This window comes from Poecilia reticulata, linkage group LG23, assembly GCF_000633615.1.
Source record: "Poecilia reticulata strain Guanapo linkage group LG23, Guppy_female_1.0+MT, whole genome shotgun sequence".
In the NCBI taxonomy this organism is placed as follows: Eukaryota; Metazoa; Chordata; class Actinopteri; order Cyprinodontiformes; family Poeciliidae; genus Poecilia; species Poecilia reticulata.
Genome location: NC_024353.1, coordinates 17,117,717 through 17,130,565, shown reverse-complemented (window position 1 = coordinate 17,130,565; position 12,849 = coordinate 17,117,717). Strand labels below are relative to the sequence as shown.

At 40.3% G+C, this 12,849-nt stretch overlaps 1 protein-coding gene and 1 long non-coding RNA gene across 2 annotated transcripts in view; one reads left to right on the top strand and one right to left on the bottom strand.

Annotated features, from left to right (window-relative positions):
• Positions 1-557: 557 nt before the first annotated feature.
• Positions 558-12,849, bottom strand: part of podxl (podocalyxin-like) — a 33,506-nt gene continuing 21,214 nt past the window's right edge. The window contains exons 2-8 of the mRNA XM_008401511.2: positions 7,966-8,523; positions 5,979-6,172; positions 5,863-5,883; positions 4,200-4,320; positions 4,057-4,118; positions 3,853-3,972; positions 558-2,995 (exon numbers count right to left, since the gene is read on the bottom strand). Coding sequence (XP_008399733.1) covers positions 2,801-2,995; positions 3,853-3,972; positions 4,057-4,118; positions 4,200-4,320; positions 5,863-5,883; positions 5,979-6,172; positions 7,966-8,523 — 1,271 coding nt within the window. The 3' untranslated portion in view covers positions 558-2,800. The remainder of the gene's footprint in view (positions 2,996-3,852; positions 3,973-4,056; positions 4,119-4,199; positions 4,321-5,862; positions 5,884-5,978; positions 6,173-7,965; positions 8,524-12,849) is intronic.
• Positions 6,112-9,621, top strand: LOC103459716 (uncharacterized). The gene is made up of 2 exons (XR_532798.1): positions 6,112-6,197; positions 8,981-9,621. It is a non-coding gene; the product is annotated as an uncharacterized LOC103459716 (long non-coding RNA).

Below are 12,849 nucleotides of genomic sequence, written 5' to 3'. Positions count from 1 at the left end.
GGATGATGATGAAGGGCGGTGGCATGTGCGTTTCCCCCTCCATGTTGCTTCTATACAGAATGGTTTCATGTGATAAAAGAATACCTGAGGAAGCAATAAGAAGGATTATTGAAGGTATTCTGATAATGTTTGAGACTCTCCACTTTACTGGAGCATTTCAGTTTTTTACCAGAAGAAGGTTTTGTTTAAGAAAGCTTCATTCTGAACACCTTAATTTACCAAACAATGCCAAATGCTTGTTTTCTTTTTTGGACATGTTGGGGAAATGGTCCCGCAACCTTTGCTGTGTCATAACTTATTACCATATATGGTCGTTGCCCGTCTCCAGAGCCCGCTGTGGGTCTGAGGAAGTGTAAGGCCGGTACTCTCTGATCCACACGCACCACTCTGTGCACACACAGAATGTGTAGAAAGCCTTGTAGTATTGCATTGTATGTAATGTATATAACAAATAAAGATTGTATTTTGTTCAAGTTTTCTCAAGTGCTGTTTCTATTGGTTATTTTCCACCCCCTGGTGGCTTTGTCGGTGCATTACAGAGGAACCGCACAAGGAAATAGGAAAAAAAAAAGTTTTTTATTTTCAAATCTGAACAGATACAAGAAGACGATGGCAAGAGCCATCAACAATTTACATTTTCCAGTGTGTCAGACCCCTGTTCGCCTTCAGCAGCAAACAAACCATAAATACATTAAAGAATGTTAACATAGTCTGGTGAAAGTAGCACATTTATAATAAAAGTGAAATTTTACACACAATAAAAACAGCAGAATGGGGACCTTGGAGAGCACAAAGTGACTGATTTTCCTCTATATATGTAACTAGAAGGTAAATGTGTATTAAGTTCCTGATTGGTTGAAAAAGATCGAAACTAGAAAAAATAATTGGCTTCTCTGTGTGATCGTCTCCAAATAAATTGCTTTGATTTGATTTCTTTAATATCAGCAACATCTTTTAAAAAAACATGAATCCTACAGCTATGTACAGGCTTTCTCATATTAGCTCTGAGTGAGAAAATTGATTATTTTCTTCTCCAGTGGAGTGGGCAGCAGTAGATTTCAACATCTCCAGTTTAAATAAACCCAGAAGCAGGTCAGCCATCCACTGGAAACTAAACACTTTTCTATCCACTTGGAACAATTTGTCTCAAAATTCTGATGGTAGTAATATATTCTAAATTTGTTTGCAACATATGTTACATATTGTCATTTCCAGAACTGCACAATATCAGGAAAGCATTTAATTCCATATATTGTGCAGCTCTAGTTATGTCCATGAGGGAGTTCTTCATGTGCTTTCCTGGACTATCAGAAATCATCTGGAGCAAAATTAATTCAATAAGATGGTACCAAGTGGTTCTCCAGGAGTGGGTAGGACAAAATAAGACACTGACATCTGAATACGGCCAGTACCAGAAGAGCAAAGGTCTGGAGCGTTCCCTGCTCTGCCTCCTAACAGGATGTAACCCGGATCACGTCTCAGAAATTTGTGAGGTACACGGCCATGGATTTACTAGTTCTGACATTGGAACGTCATCAGATATAATTTTAGATGTAAAACAATTATTTACTTTTTCAGTGTTGTCTCTTATTCCATTTTGTTTCTGTAGCACATTCATGATCACACCACACAGATGATTAGATTCATGACTGAGTGAAGTTGTGTATTTGAACATCACAACTTCATCTACTTCATAAACCCAACAGCAGCTAAAGGTGGCAGGTGCAAAGTAATATTGTACATTTCTATGAAAGTTTTATGCTTGTTCTATTTAACCTTGATCCTATGTGAATACTTTAACAGCTCAGTGATGTTTTGTTTACAGATTAATTCCTAAAGTACATGTTTCTGGGAGCTTGGTCTGTCAGTGCTGCAAAATGATCCCATCCAAAGCTCCAACTGAAACGAGATCTGATTGTCAGAGAGCTCGTGACTTTAAACCCTGTAACTTTCAAATGAATTATCAAATAATCTGACAAAACATATAATAAATGCATGCAGACATTGCAAAAGTTGGCAGTCAAGCCTCTATTTGCAGGACACTTTGTGGCAACTTCCACTCATGAACACCTACTGCATGAGAGCAGATATTTCATCAATGATGGAATATTCAGTGTTCTGTCTTAATTGAAGACATAATAAATGGGGCTAAAAAGCATAATATTCACATGTGACCTTGTCAGTAATCTGACTCCTACTGATCTGATCTGCCTGTACAGGCTGAGCTTCCTCAGGTGAGATGTTAGTGCTCAGCTGGATCTGTTCAGCCGTCTTCTGGATCACCAGAATGCTTTAAAGTATCCTGACGTCGTCGAAGTTAAAACTCTTGGACCAGCCGAGGAGATCAGAAACCCGGTTACCCAGCCGGACCGGGAACAGAACCATGTTTCCGGGCTTTTCCGTCCCATTTCTTTTCATAAATTACAGGTGCAGTAAGTGATTGATACTTTTGTGAGTGGGCAGTGGTGGTTTTTGACAAGCAGACAGAGCATGGCTCTTCACCCAGAGCGGCACATGAGTGAGTTTACCATAACATATTTCCATATTTCCAACTCTCTAAGCAGACATTCTAGCTGGTTTTCAAAAGGCATGACTGTTTGTCAGACACTCACTGATATACTGACAGGGTGGCCTGGGGGAGCAGAATGTCAACCATAGCAGATTTTTGGAGTAATGTCATAGTCAGTGATTGATTTGGTGAAGTTTTTCAATTTAGCTCAGTATGTTGATTTTGCCACTGTTTCAAACACCAGCCGTGCGCTGTGGAAGTGGGTGGAACCCGGGTCCAGCCGCCTCGTCCTCACAGGTGGGTGTCCTCCTCGTCGGGCGCGTCCTCCTTCATCAGGTTGTCGATGGGGACGATCCAGCTGTCGCTGAATTCCCCGTTCAGCGCCATCTTCTTCTCCTGCATCTCTGGCTGCACCTCCATCACCTCCAGCGTGGGGTTGTCATGGTAACCATTCTCCACCGTGTGCAGCTCTTCGGTCAGGTGCAGCTGCACAGAGGAGAACGAAGTCTTTGAGAATGTTTGAGTTTTTGAGGTCGGTTATGGAACTGCTGAGACGGTTAGTCTTTATGTCTAAAATCTTCTGCTCCAGTTTCAACTTAAACCAGAGAACAGTTTCACCACAATCTGAAGAAATCTGTATAATACTTATCCATATTTCATCAGTTCAGTAAGACTGATGAGTATTCCTTCACTAATTCAGACCGATACTTCAAGTAAACCGAATGTCTGATAAACATATACCTGACTTATTGGTTAATTTATCCATCCATCCATTTTCTAACACCCTTGTCCCTAGTGGGGTCAGGAGGAGTGCTGGTGCCCATCTCTAGCAAACGTTTCGGGTGAGAGGTGGGGTCACCCTGGACAGGTCACCAGTCCGACACAGCAGTGTAATTTAACATAATGATAATTTCACAGGGGCAGAGTTAAATCCATAATTATAAGTTATCCGTTTTTTGTTTAATTGCTTTAATTTTACGAAGAAACTTGTTTCTGATGGTAAATGAGACAAATGAGCATCACCTAGAATATAAAGCTACGTAAAAAGAGTAATAGTTTAAAGAATTGTTTTCTGGTTTTCTAACTCAATAATCATTGGTTAATTCTATTTGCATTACTTTTATTAAACTAGTCTTGGTTCTAATCTTCTCCACAGATGATCTCAAATCAGGATTTTAGAATAGAGCAGAAACCTCCTTTATGGTTCCACTCCAGGGAACTTCAGGTGTGACAGTAGCATCAAAAATGTTAACACTGCATCATTTGCAGCTAATGGAGGTGAATTGAATGTTTTCGTCTCTCTCTGTTTGATGTCAGTTGAACAGGCAACGTTTAGCGCCTACCTGGTTCTCGTTGTACGGCTTGCGGCGTTGGGACACGCAGACGCCCAGGATGATGATCATGATGAGCAGGGCTCCACATGAGGCCAGGATGGCTGTCAGGGTTTTGTTGTCTGTCGGTTCCTCCAAATTAACAAAACAAAAGAGGTTAACTTCTGCTTCTGGCACACAAGCCCTGGAATACAACACCAATAAAACAATACATACTTCGGCAGGTTTTTTTTCTGCATTGAGTTTTGAAAGTTGCTCCTGTACCAGATTGATGTCGACTGCAAGATGAATTGTCAGGAGTTTAAATAAAAGGTGTTTAATGTGAGATGTGAGTGACTAACAGGTGGAGGCTGTTTTACCTTCAATCTTCAAACTGCCAATCTTACTCCCGTTATTCCGCAGCGTAGCGAAGCAGGTACCGTTACGCAGGCTGGACATGAAGCTCTTGCACAATTGCACCAGAGTTTTGTTTTTCGTTGACTGCAAGTGAAAATGCAATGTGTCAGTGAATGAGCTGAAAAGGAATGAGAGGCAGAGGCAGGACTCGGCGGTCAGAGGTGACGGCGGAGGTTAGATCTTCCTGTGCTGTCATGTTCGGATTGTTTCTGTTAGTGAAGGTCCTGTGGTATGTTTGTCAGTCAAAGACAAAGCTGGGGATATAAATAAGATGTGGGAACAAAGGAAGCTGGAGACAGGCAGGAAAGGTTTCCACTGAGGTGTTTTTCCACCCTGCTGTTGGAAACCTTGATTCTTTTTATAGCAGACCTCACTGCCTCCCCCTCCAGAGCCAGGATCCTAAAATCCAGGTCCAGAGTCCTGCAGGGTTTAGATGTGCCTCTGCTTCAACACACCTGGATCAAACAATCAGGTCATTAGCAGAACTGGGCTGCACTGCGGAGGTCATTCAGTCTTCTGATTGAGGCGTGGAGGACACTGGCCCTGGAGGCCTGGATTTGAGGACCCCCTGTCTACTGGATGAACGCTGAAGCTGCAGAATGTAACTTTTATAAAAATGTTTTTTTTTCCATCTTTTCTAAAACTGTCACCATCAGGCAGCTTTTCTCAAACCAAACTCTGAGGCCTTCAGCGGAGTGACTTGACATAATGAAACCAAAGCTGCAAAACGTCTGATTTGGCTCCTGAGGTTCATTAGAATGGTTCTGATCATAGCATATTTATGTGTTAGAATGGCCCAGTCAAAGTCCAAATCTATAAATTCAATGCAGAATTGAATTCTTGAATGTCTTCCCACTGTTCAGATTTTGCTTCCGAAATTAATTTGAAGTAAATCCATAAGCTGACTTTCAGCAAGAGTCTAAACTGACAGAGTGAGATGCTCTGAGCTAAAAGCTGTGCTGAAAGAACAGAGTTATGGTCATAGTCTGACATGATTTTGATCAGCTGATTTTATATATGTCACTATATGACTGGAAATGCTGATACCTCTACACTGCTGCTCCTGAGGAATGAGATATTATCTCATTAAGGTTTGTATCTGGTTAAATAATTATTATTATACATTATAAAACTTCTGCTCCACAGATATTCTCTTCATATCTCCTGCATATTATATTATTAAGCATAGCAACAGTGATGTCCAGATACTAAAGATCTGAACCAGGATTTAAACAGCTACACTTTCAGGAGATAATGCCATACAAAGAAACAAGCCACTCAGTAGGAATGCCAGTGAACTTCTTTCCTTTGGGCAAAACTCTTATGATTTAATATGCAGATAGCATATCTGCAGTAAAAATGGAAGTTTAAATAGAGTCTGGAAAAGAACGGCCACACAGAACTGCTGGTCCTCAAATAAATCTAGCATTGTTTTATTGTAGTTCTCTTGTATCAAGTCTTCAAAAAAAAAAAAAGGGAGACCCAAAAACGGAGTGGGAAGGGTGTTGGCTGACGGGACAAAGGCTCAGGATGGTGTTCACTGCCTCTTTTTTTTATTTACAAGAATAGAAACAGTCATAATGTTTGATTAAGACTTAATGATTCAAATCAAAACTTAAATCTTACCTCTGAATCGCTCAGAGAAAACTGCAAGAGAACAAAGACAATATGTCAAGCAAATAGTTAATTTGTGTGTTTTGTCAAAACCTTCAACTGATGAAAGGCAGCACTGTCCAACTTACCATAAATGTCTCAGTGTTTGTCTCAGTCCCCCCAGGTCGTGTCGTGGCCTCAGGGGTCGAGCTTTGAGTGATGACAAGAGTGTGTTTTGCAGTGGGAGTGTTGCCGGGGGTGGAGCTCCTCTCTGGGACCTGGCCGGAGTTTGAAGGTGCAGTCGACACCAACCCCGTCTTTGTCACAGTCTGTGGAGTGGGACCTTCAATCAGAAAGGACAGTGACTGGTAAAGATTGGTAAAGGTTGTATTCTTATGACATGGAGGAAGAGATAAAATGGGATTCCTCACTAAGAAATGAAGTTAAAGGACTGATCCTGAGAGGGGAGTCATGAGAGACAGAAGAGAACAATATAGGTTTTACAGGAACAAAATGAATATCTAGTGATTTTAGTTATCTCTGGAAAAGAGATAACTTTTAAGTTATCTCGTGTGGTTTAAGTTTAGATAAGCTTGTTTTACTCATTAAGCAAAAGATAATAATGACGTAATCTAATTGAGAAAAAGGTGAAGACACCAAATGCAATATATCTATTGTCTGTACCGGCTTATCCTTGCAAAGGGGTTGCCTATCCCCAGAGGTCTTGGGGTAAAGGGAAGGGTAACCCTCCGGTCCATCACAGGGCAACACCAGGGGACACACACTCACATCAAGGGACAATTTGGAGAGACAGAGTAACCTAAAAGTCACGTTTCTGATGCTCAGTCCACAAATAGCTAAGTTGATGTGGTTTATGAAGCAAACTACACTGCTGTGTGAAAACGTTTAGACCAGGGGTGTCAAACTCCAGTCCTGAAGGGCCGCTGTCCTGCAGTTTTTAGATGTGCCACAGGTACAAAACACCAGAATCAAATGGCTTAATTACCTCCTCAGTTCTCCAGAGCCTTGCTAATTACTTAATTATTCTATTCAGGTGTGGTGCAGCAGAGGTACTTCTAAAAGTTGCAGGACACCGGCCCTCGAGGACTGGAGTTTGACACCCCTGGTTTAGACCCACTGAGACCAAAACTCTCAGCCTGTCCTTGGTGAATTTCTCATTGCGGTGTCCGGGTTCTGCTTCAGCTAGAATTTATTTACAGATGAGACAAGTAACCCTCAAGTACCGTCTGATAAAAAGTAGAATTCAAGTTTATGTCACTGGTCAAATGAGACCAAAACTAAACATTCTGACTTAGATGCTAAACTAGCTAACTCAAACTAAATCACACATCACCCTCAAAACACAATCTGCGCCACATCATGAAACATGGTAGTAGTCACATCATGCTGTGGGGTTGCTGTCCAGCAGGGACAGAGAAGCAATGGAAGTAAATAAATAGCTGCAGAGATCCATAGCTCAGCTTTGAGATGACAGAGTAATTAATGGCTGACAACTCCACAAATCTGGCCTTTATGGAAGAGCAGCAAGAGAAAAGCAGCCATTGAGTCCAAGCTGTAAGACGTCTGCCACAAGTCTAACAGGTGGACCCAGTAAGAATTCATCTCTTTGATCTAAATGGAAAAAAGTAAACTATGTGTGGTTGGAAATGAAAAATCACCCAGAATGCAGCATCCTTGTGAACATGGTGGTGGTCTTTGTCAGGTGTAGGAAGGTTGCTGAGGAGAAGAAACTGAATACACGGCAATCCTAAACCGTGAGGTGTCACTACAGTGAACTCCTCTTCCTGCAATTCCAATCTGACACCAAACATAATTTTTTAAAGTCTCTTTCTGTTCTTCCTAATAAACATCTTTGGCTTTACACATCAGAGATGAACTAATGTGGACGAAGCTGCAATGATTAGCAACATTTTTTATGAGTTAAAAGACTCATGAACACAAGATACACACTATTGTAGCCCACAGCTTCTCAAGCCTCAGTGTTTGGTTCCTCAACCAACAGATTAACTTCATGAGTTGTGGCTTTTGAGACATGATGTCATGAAATGAGACATCAACCACTCAGTTGATGCATATGTTGTGTTTCAGGTAATTGTGAGCAAAAAGTTGCGTCACCTGCTTTGCTGCCCTCGTTGCTGCTGGCAGCCGTCAATGTTGCTTGGCTCCTCTGAGACGTTGGCCCCACCGGTGGACCAGCTGTGTTGGTTGTCTTCTCCGTAGCATTTTCACTTGGTTTCAAGGCCGATGCCACAGTACCTCTGTTGGGCTCAGTAGCTGTAGTCAACACTGAATTGCTGTTGCTGCCAGGACTCCCTGTAGTTTGGTTTGTTGTCGAGGTAGAGATGACAGTCGTAATGGAGGCGGTGACAGTGGTGGTTGGAGGATTGATGGCACCAGACGAGGTGGCAGGTATGGTTAAGATCTGTGTACTGGTTTTTGACTGTGCTGTAGTAGCGGTTGTCACAGTGGGAGGGTTGCTGGTGGCCGTTGTGGGTTGCTGCTGAGCCGTTGTTCCTATGGACGGGGCTTCACTCGTTGGCTTTTCAGACTGATGACTGTATTCTGGTGAGACCGAGGCAATGATTGAATTAGGTGAAACAGTAGGAGCATTTGTTGGTTTCCCTGTTTCATCTGGTTTTGTGGTGGAAACGTCACTGCTCTCTGAACAGATGCCTGCAAGTAAAACAGATAAACTCATTACTAGCTGGGAATACCAGAGTGAGTAGCACAGAGTGAGTAGCACATGAAAACAGTGATGAGTTTTACATCTGAGGGTGAGAATGGGGATGTGGGACTCTACATCCTTCTGACTGGAAGGTTTGTGCATAAACTTTCCCTTTATGCCTGTTTAAGTCGTCATAATCTGTCAGTGAAAGATGTTTTTGTAAATTGTTAAAAGAAGCAACTCCGGCTGCGGTGATGGCACGGTGCAACACGCGGTCATGTAAGGAGGCCGTAAAGAGGCTGTCACAGGTTCGAGCCCCGGCCTGGTGACCTGTGCCTCACATCTTCTCCTTCCCTCATTAGCCACCTTCCTGTCTGACAACTTCTACTCAAACGAGGAACTTTCTTGTTCTCACATGATATAAAACTCATCTTGCTTAAATGAGAGATTTTCTTATTTTGACAGGTTATGCATCTCGTTTGAATGTGATGTTTCTTCTGAATTGACTTCCTCACTCTGGCAGTCTGAGCAGTCAGATCACACCAAGGTAAACGTAAGAGGTTTGAACAAAACAAGCAAACTTCAAGGTGATAAATGACGACATTCTCATCACGTGGAGCTAACATGATATGCCCAATAACATATTTGGTATATCAAATGTGCCAAAATATTTTGCATATTTGCCAAATTTTAATCAGATAGGTTCTAAAATTTGGGTCATTTTAGTCATTCTTGATGGAAATAAATTTGAAAAGGTCCTAGTTTCATTAAGAACTCTGTTTCATTTTCAGACACCAGGTTCTCCTGTTGGGACATCTTTGAGCTCCAACTTCAGCTCACCATCGTCTTCTGTTTCTCTATTTAGAACAATCAGAGCAGGAAGCTGCAAACAATAAACTTGGAGGCGCCCCACCCATGACCACAACCTGTTTTTAGTGACCCATGAACAGCCCTCACCCAACGCTGCGGCCAGAAAACAATGGCCTTCCACCGTCTGAGCCCCTGATCTTTTCATCGTATAGTGGCTCGGACACACTGGAACCTTTCCCACCCAAAAAAAGAAGTAAAAATTAAATAAATAAAAATAATTCAGTCATGCCAGGTTATTTATTTGCTTACTTAATCTTACTTTAAGATTAAAGTCCTTTGAAATTAAATATTTTTAGTGGGAGAACTTTCCAAAAAAGATCACCACTCCCATGAATTATGGTAATGTTGATTAATGTTCACTGTCATAATCAAATAAAATATATTGAATTAAACTAAATCAAACCACTGCAGGTCTAAATTCTGAATTAGAAGCAACAACAAGAAGCTTCCACATTGCTCTGGCATTTAATTAGTGAATTACAAAAATATTTTCCAATGACATGAGGCTCATATCTATAAAGAAGAGGATGAATCTGTGACATTCCTGACCTCTGCTTATGAAACCAACAACACAAAGTATTGCATTATCTCCTTTCTCCTCTGTTGCATCATAGCCTGCCTGGTGCAACACACAGCACCGTCTTCACAGATTTATTCTCTAGTGTAATTAACATAATAACAGTGGCTTGCAACAGAACTCTGTGACGGCGTGTCAATTTCTGCCAAAAATTGGAAATATTGAGGTTAATCTAAAAAGATTTCTAGAAAAAAAATTTAGAGCTTCAAAAGTTGAACATTGTCAAAGCAGAAATGTTCTAGAAAATTAAAAACATTTTCTAGAACATTTCTGAGGTTTTTGCTGAAATTTTTCTTTCCTGTTTTTCTATCCACTTTGGCCCTGATAAGCTGGTGTAGAATTCAGATTATTTGAATCTCTTCACGTTTTTCCTGATACAGCCACAAACGTCAGTGAGTTTTGTTAAGTGTTACTTGACACACTAACACAAAGTAATGCATACATGTAAAGTGGAAAATGATAGGTTTTCAAATTGTTTTACAAATGTGAACATTTGAAAAGTATGTCATGCATTTGTCAATCCTTCATGGAAGACCCTTTCGCTGTAAAAAAAAATAGTTGAGTCTACCAGCTTTGCACGTCTAGAGACAGAAATTTCTACACATTCTTCTTAAAATATCTCAAGTTCTCTGATTGAAAGGCGAGCATTTGTGACGGGTTCGGGTCCAGTGGAGGCTGGAGGAGCAGAGACATCAGTTATCAGCTGCTCCAACAGAGGTCACCACTCAGAGAAACTCCTTTGATAAATCAAAGTGTACTCTGTTATCTGACCTTATGCTTTAAATATTTGAGATTTGAGTATTTATGAGTCCAAGGAATCATTAGAATGTTTTATTTTTCTTCATAACTCCTGAGGATCTGAAACGTGTTTTTAAAGCTTCATCATATGGAAGCATCTTTGTTTTAAACCTGGAAATAGGAAACCGGGCCAAGAATTCAACACAGTTCAGTTTATTTATGCAGAACCACTTCCTGAGAAAAATCATCTCAGGTCATTAAAGGAAGGAAACGCCTTCAGTTGCCAGGGACGATTCATGCTTCCCCACTCACTTTTACAGCAGTTTAAAAAAATAAAATAAAATAAAAAACGCTGCCACCTTCTTTAATTCTAAATTAGCTTTGACTGACCGCATTTCATCTGTTCAGGCCTGATTTCTGCCTGAAGAAGAAATCCTTTCAACAGAACCTGTCTAACAAGACGAAGCAGACTAAAAGATTTCTAAAAGCAGAAGGTTATTCTCCAGCCTACAGAGAACCAATAAAAATAAGACCCAATGTTACTGACATGGATTTATCTGAAAATGATCACAATCCATTTGTAAGTTTCCAGAGAACAGTGAGAGTCAGGAAACCTTTCTAAGAGTGGCAGGTCTACCAAAATGATGTTGGTGGCTCATCCAGAAGAACCCAGAACAGCTTCTGGATCAGAACAGGCCTCAGCTCAGCTCAACGTCTGTGATTCGGTTTAGATTTGATATTCAAATGACAAAATACTAAATATGCAAATTATTTAAAATATTATTAAAAACATTCTCTTCAGATCTGTCCTGTTAACAAAGTTACAACTGTTTCAAATTCTTCTAAAATTCATGAAAAATTCGTCTCTCAGGTTGTTTTTCTGTGTTAACATGTGGTATGACCTCTGACCCCAGCTGTCGCTGATGCATCTGTTTTGTTGAGGGCGACAGCACTGACTGATTCTCCTCTTATCAAACCTGCTGTTTTTACCTCACCCACACATTCCTTATGATACAGCCCCAGCAAAACATACACACACACACACACACACACACGCGCACACACGCGCGCACACACACACACACACCTACACACACACACACACACACACACACACACACACACACGCATATATACCACCTGTAATCTATCAAAAACACGTCATGTTTTTCTTCTTCTCCCTATGTGAGGATTATTTATGCTAACATTCTGACTCAACTCTCTTATTTTTGATGCACTGATTGTAAAGCTGGCCGATGCCGATACTGTAAGGTTCTTGTGAATCTCTGAGTTTGATATTTTAATGTTTACAGGTTGTATTTCTCATTCGTTGACATGAACACAGGAAATAAACACATGCTGGAAAAACCCCCACTACTGAGCAATTTGTTACTATTCCGATTAAAGTATGACATGAAATGCTTCTGTTATTACAGATGTGTAGCTGGCTCAGCAGTAAGAACTCTAATTACAACATTTCTGCCTCCTCCATGTCCACTTAGAGGGACATGCAAAAGTATTTATACTACTATATGTCTTTCTTTCTGTTTTTTTTATTTTATTTTAATGTTGTCACCTTGCAAACACAAACTTTAATAAATTTGATATTTTACTTGCCAGACCCAAAGAAAACAACTGAAAATTAAGTTATAAAGTTCAGTCAATCAATCAAATTGTATTTATTAACACTTTATATTAATGAATACAACACCAAAGTGCTTTCCATTAGTTCAAGAAAATGACTAAATTACTTAACAATATTAAAAGAAAAATTTAAAATAAAATCTACACCATGCTTAAAGCAGTCCAGAAAAATAAACTCATTCAGAGCCCAAAGACTTATATTATGTTTTGAAAAAATACAACTTCTGACCTAGAACTAGAAGTTGTTGTCATTTTTTAAGGAAGCACAATTTTATTTCTATTTTTGTTAGGATTTAAAAGACATAAAAACATAAAACTTTTGCAAAATAAATAATGGATGCACTTTAATTTTCTTCTATGAAATGTTATTTGTATAGATGTAAGAACCCCCCCCCCAAAAAAAACAAATGGAACCCTGCAGAACCACACAGAACACTGCAGATCCCCACAGAACCCTGCAGATCCACACAGAACACTGCAGATCCCCACAGAACCCTGCAGATCC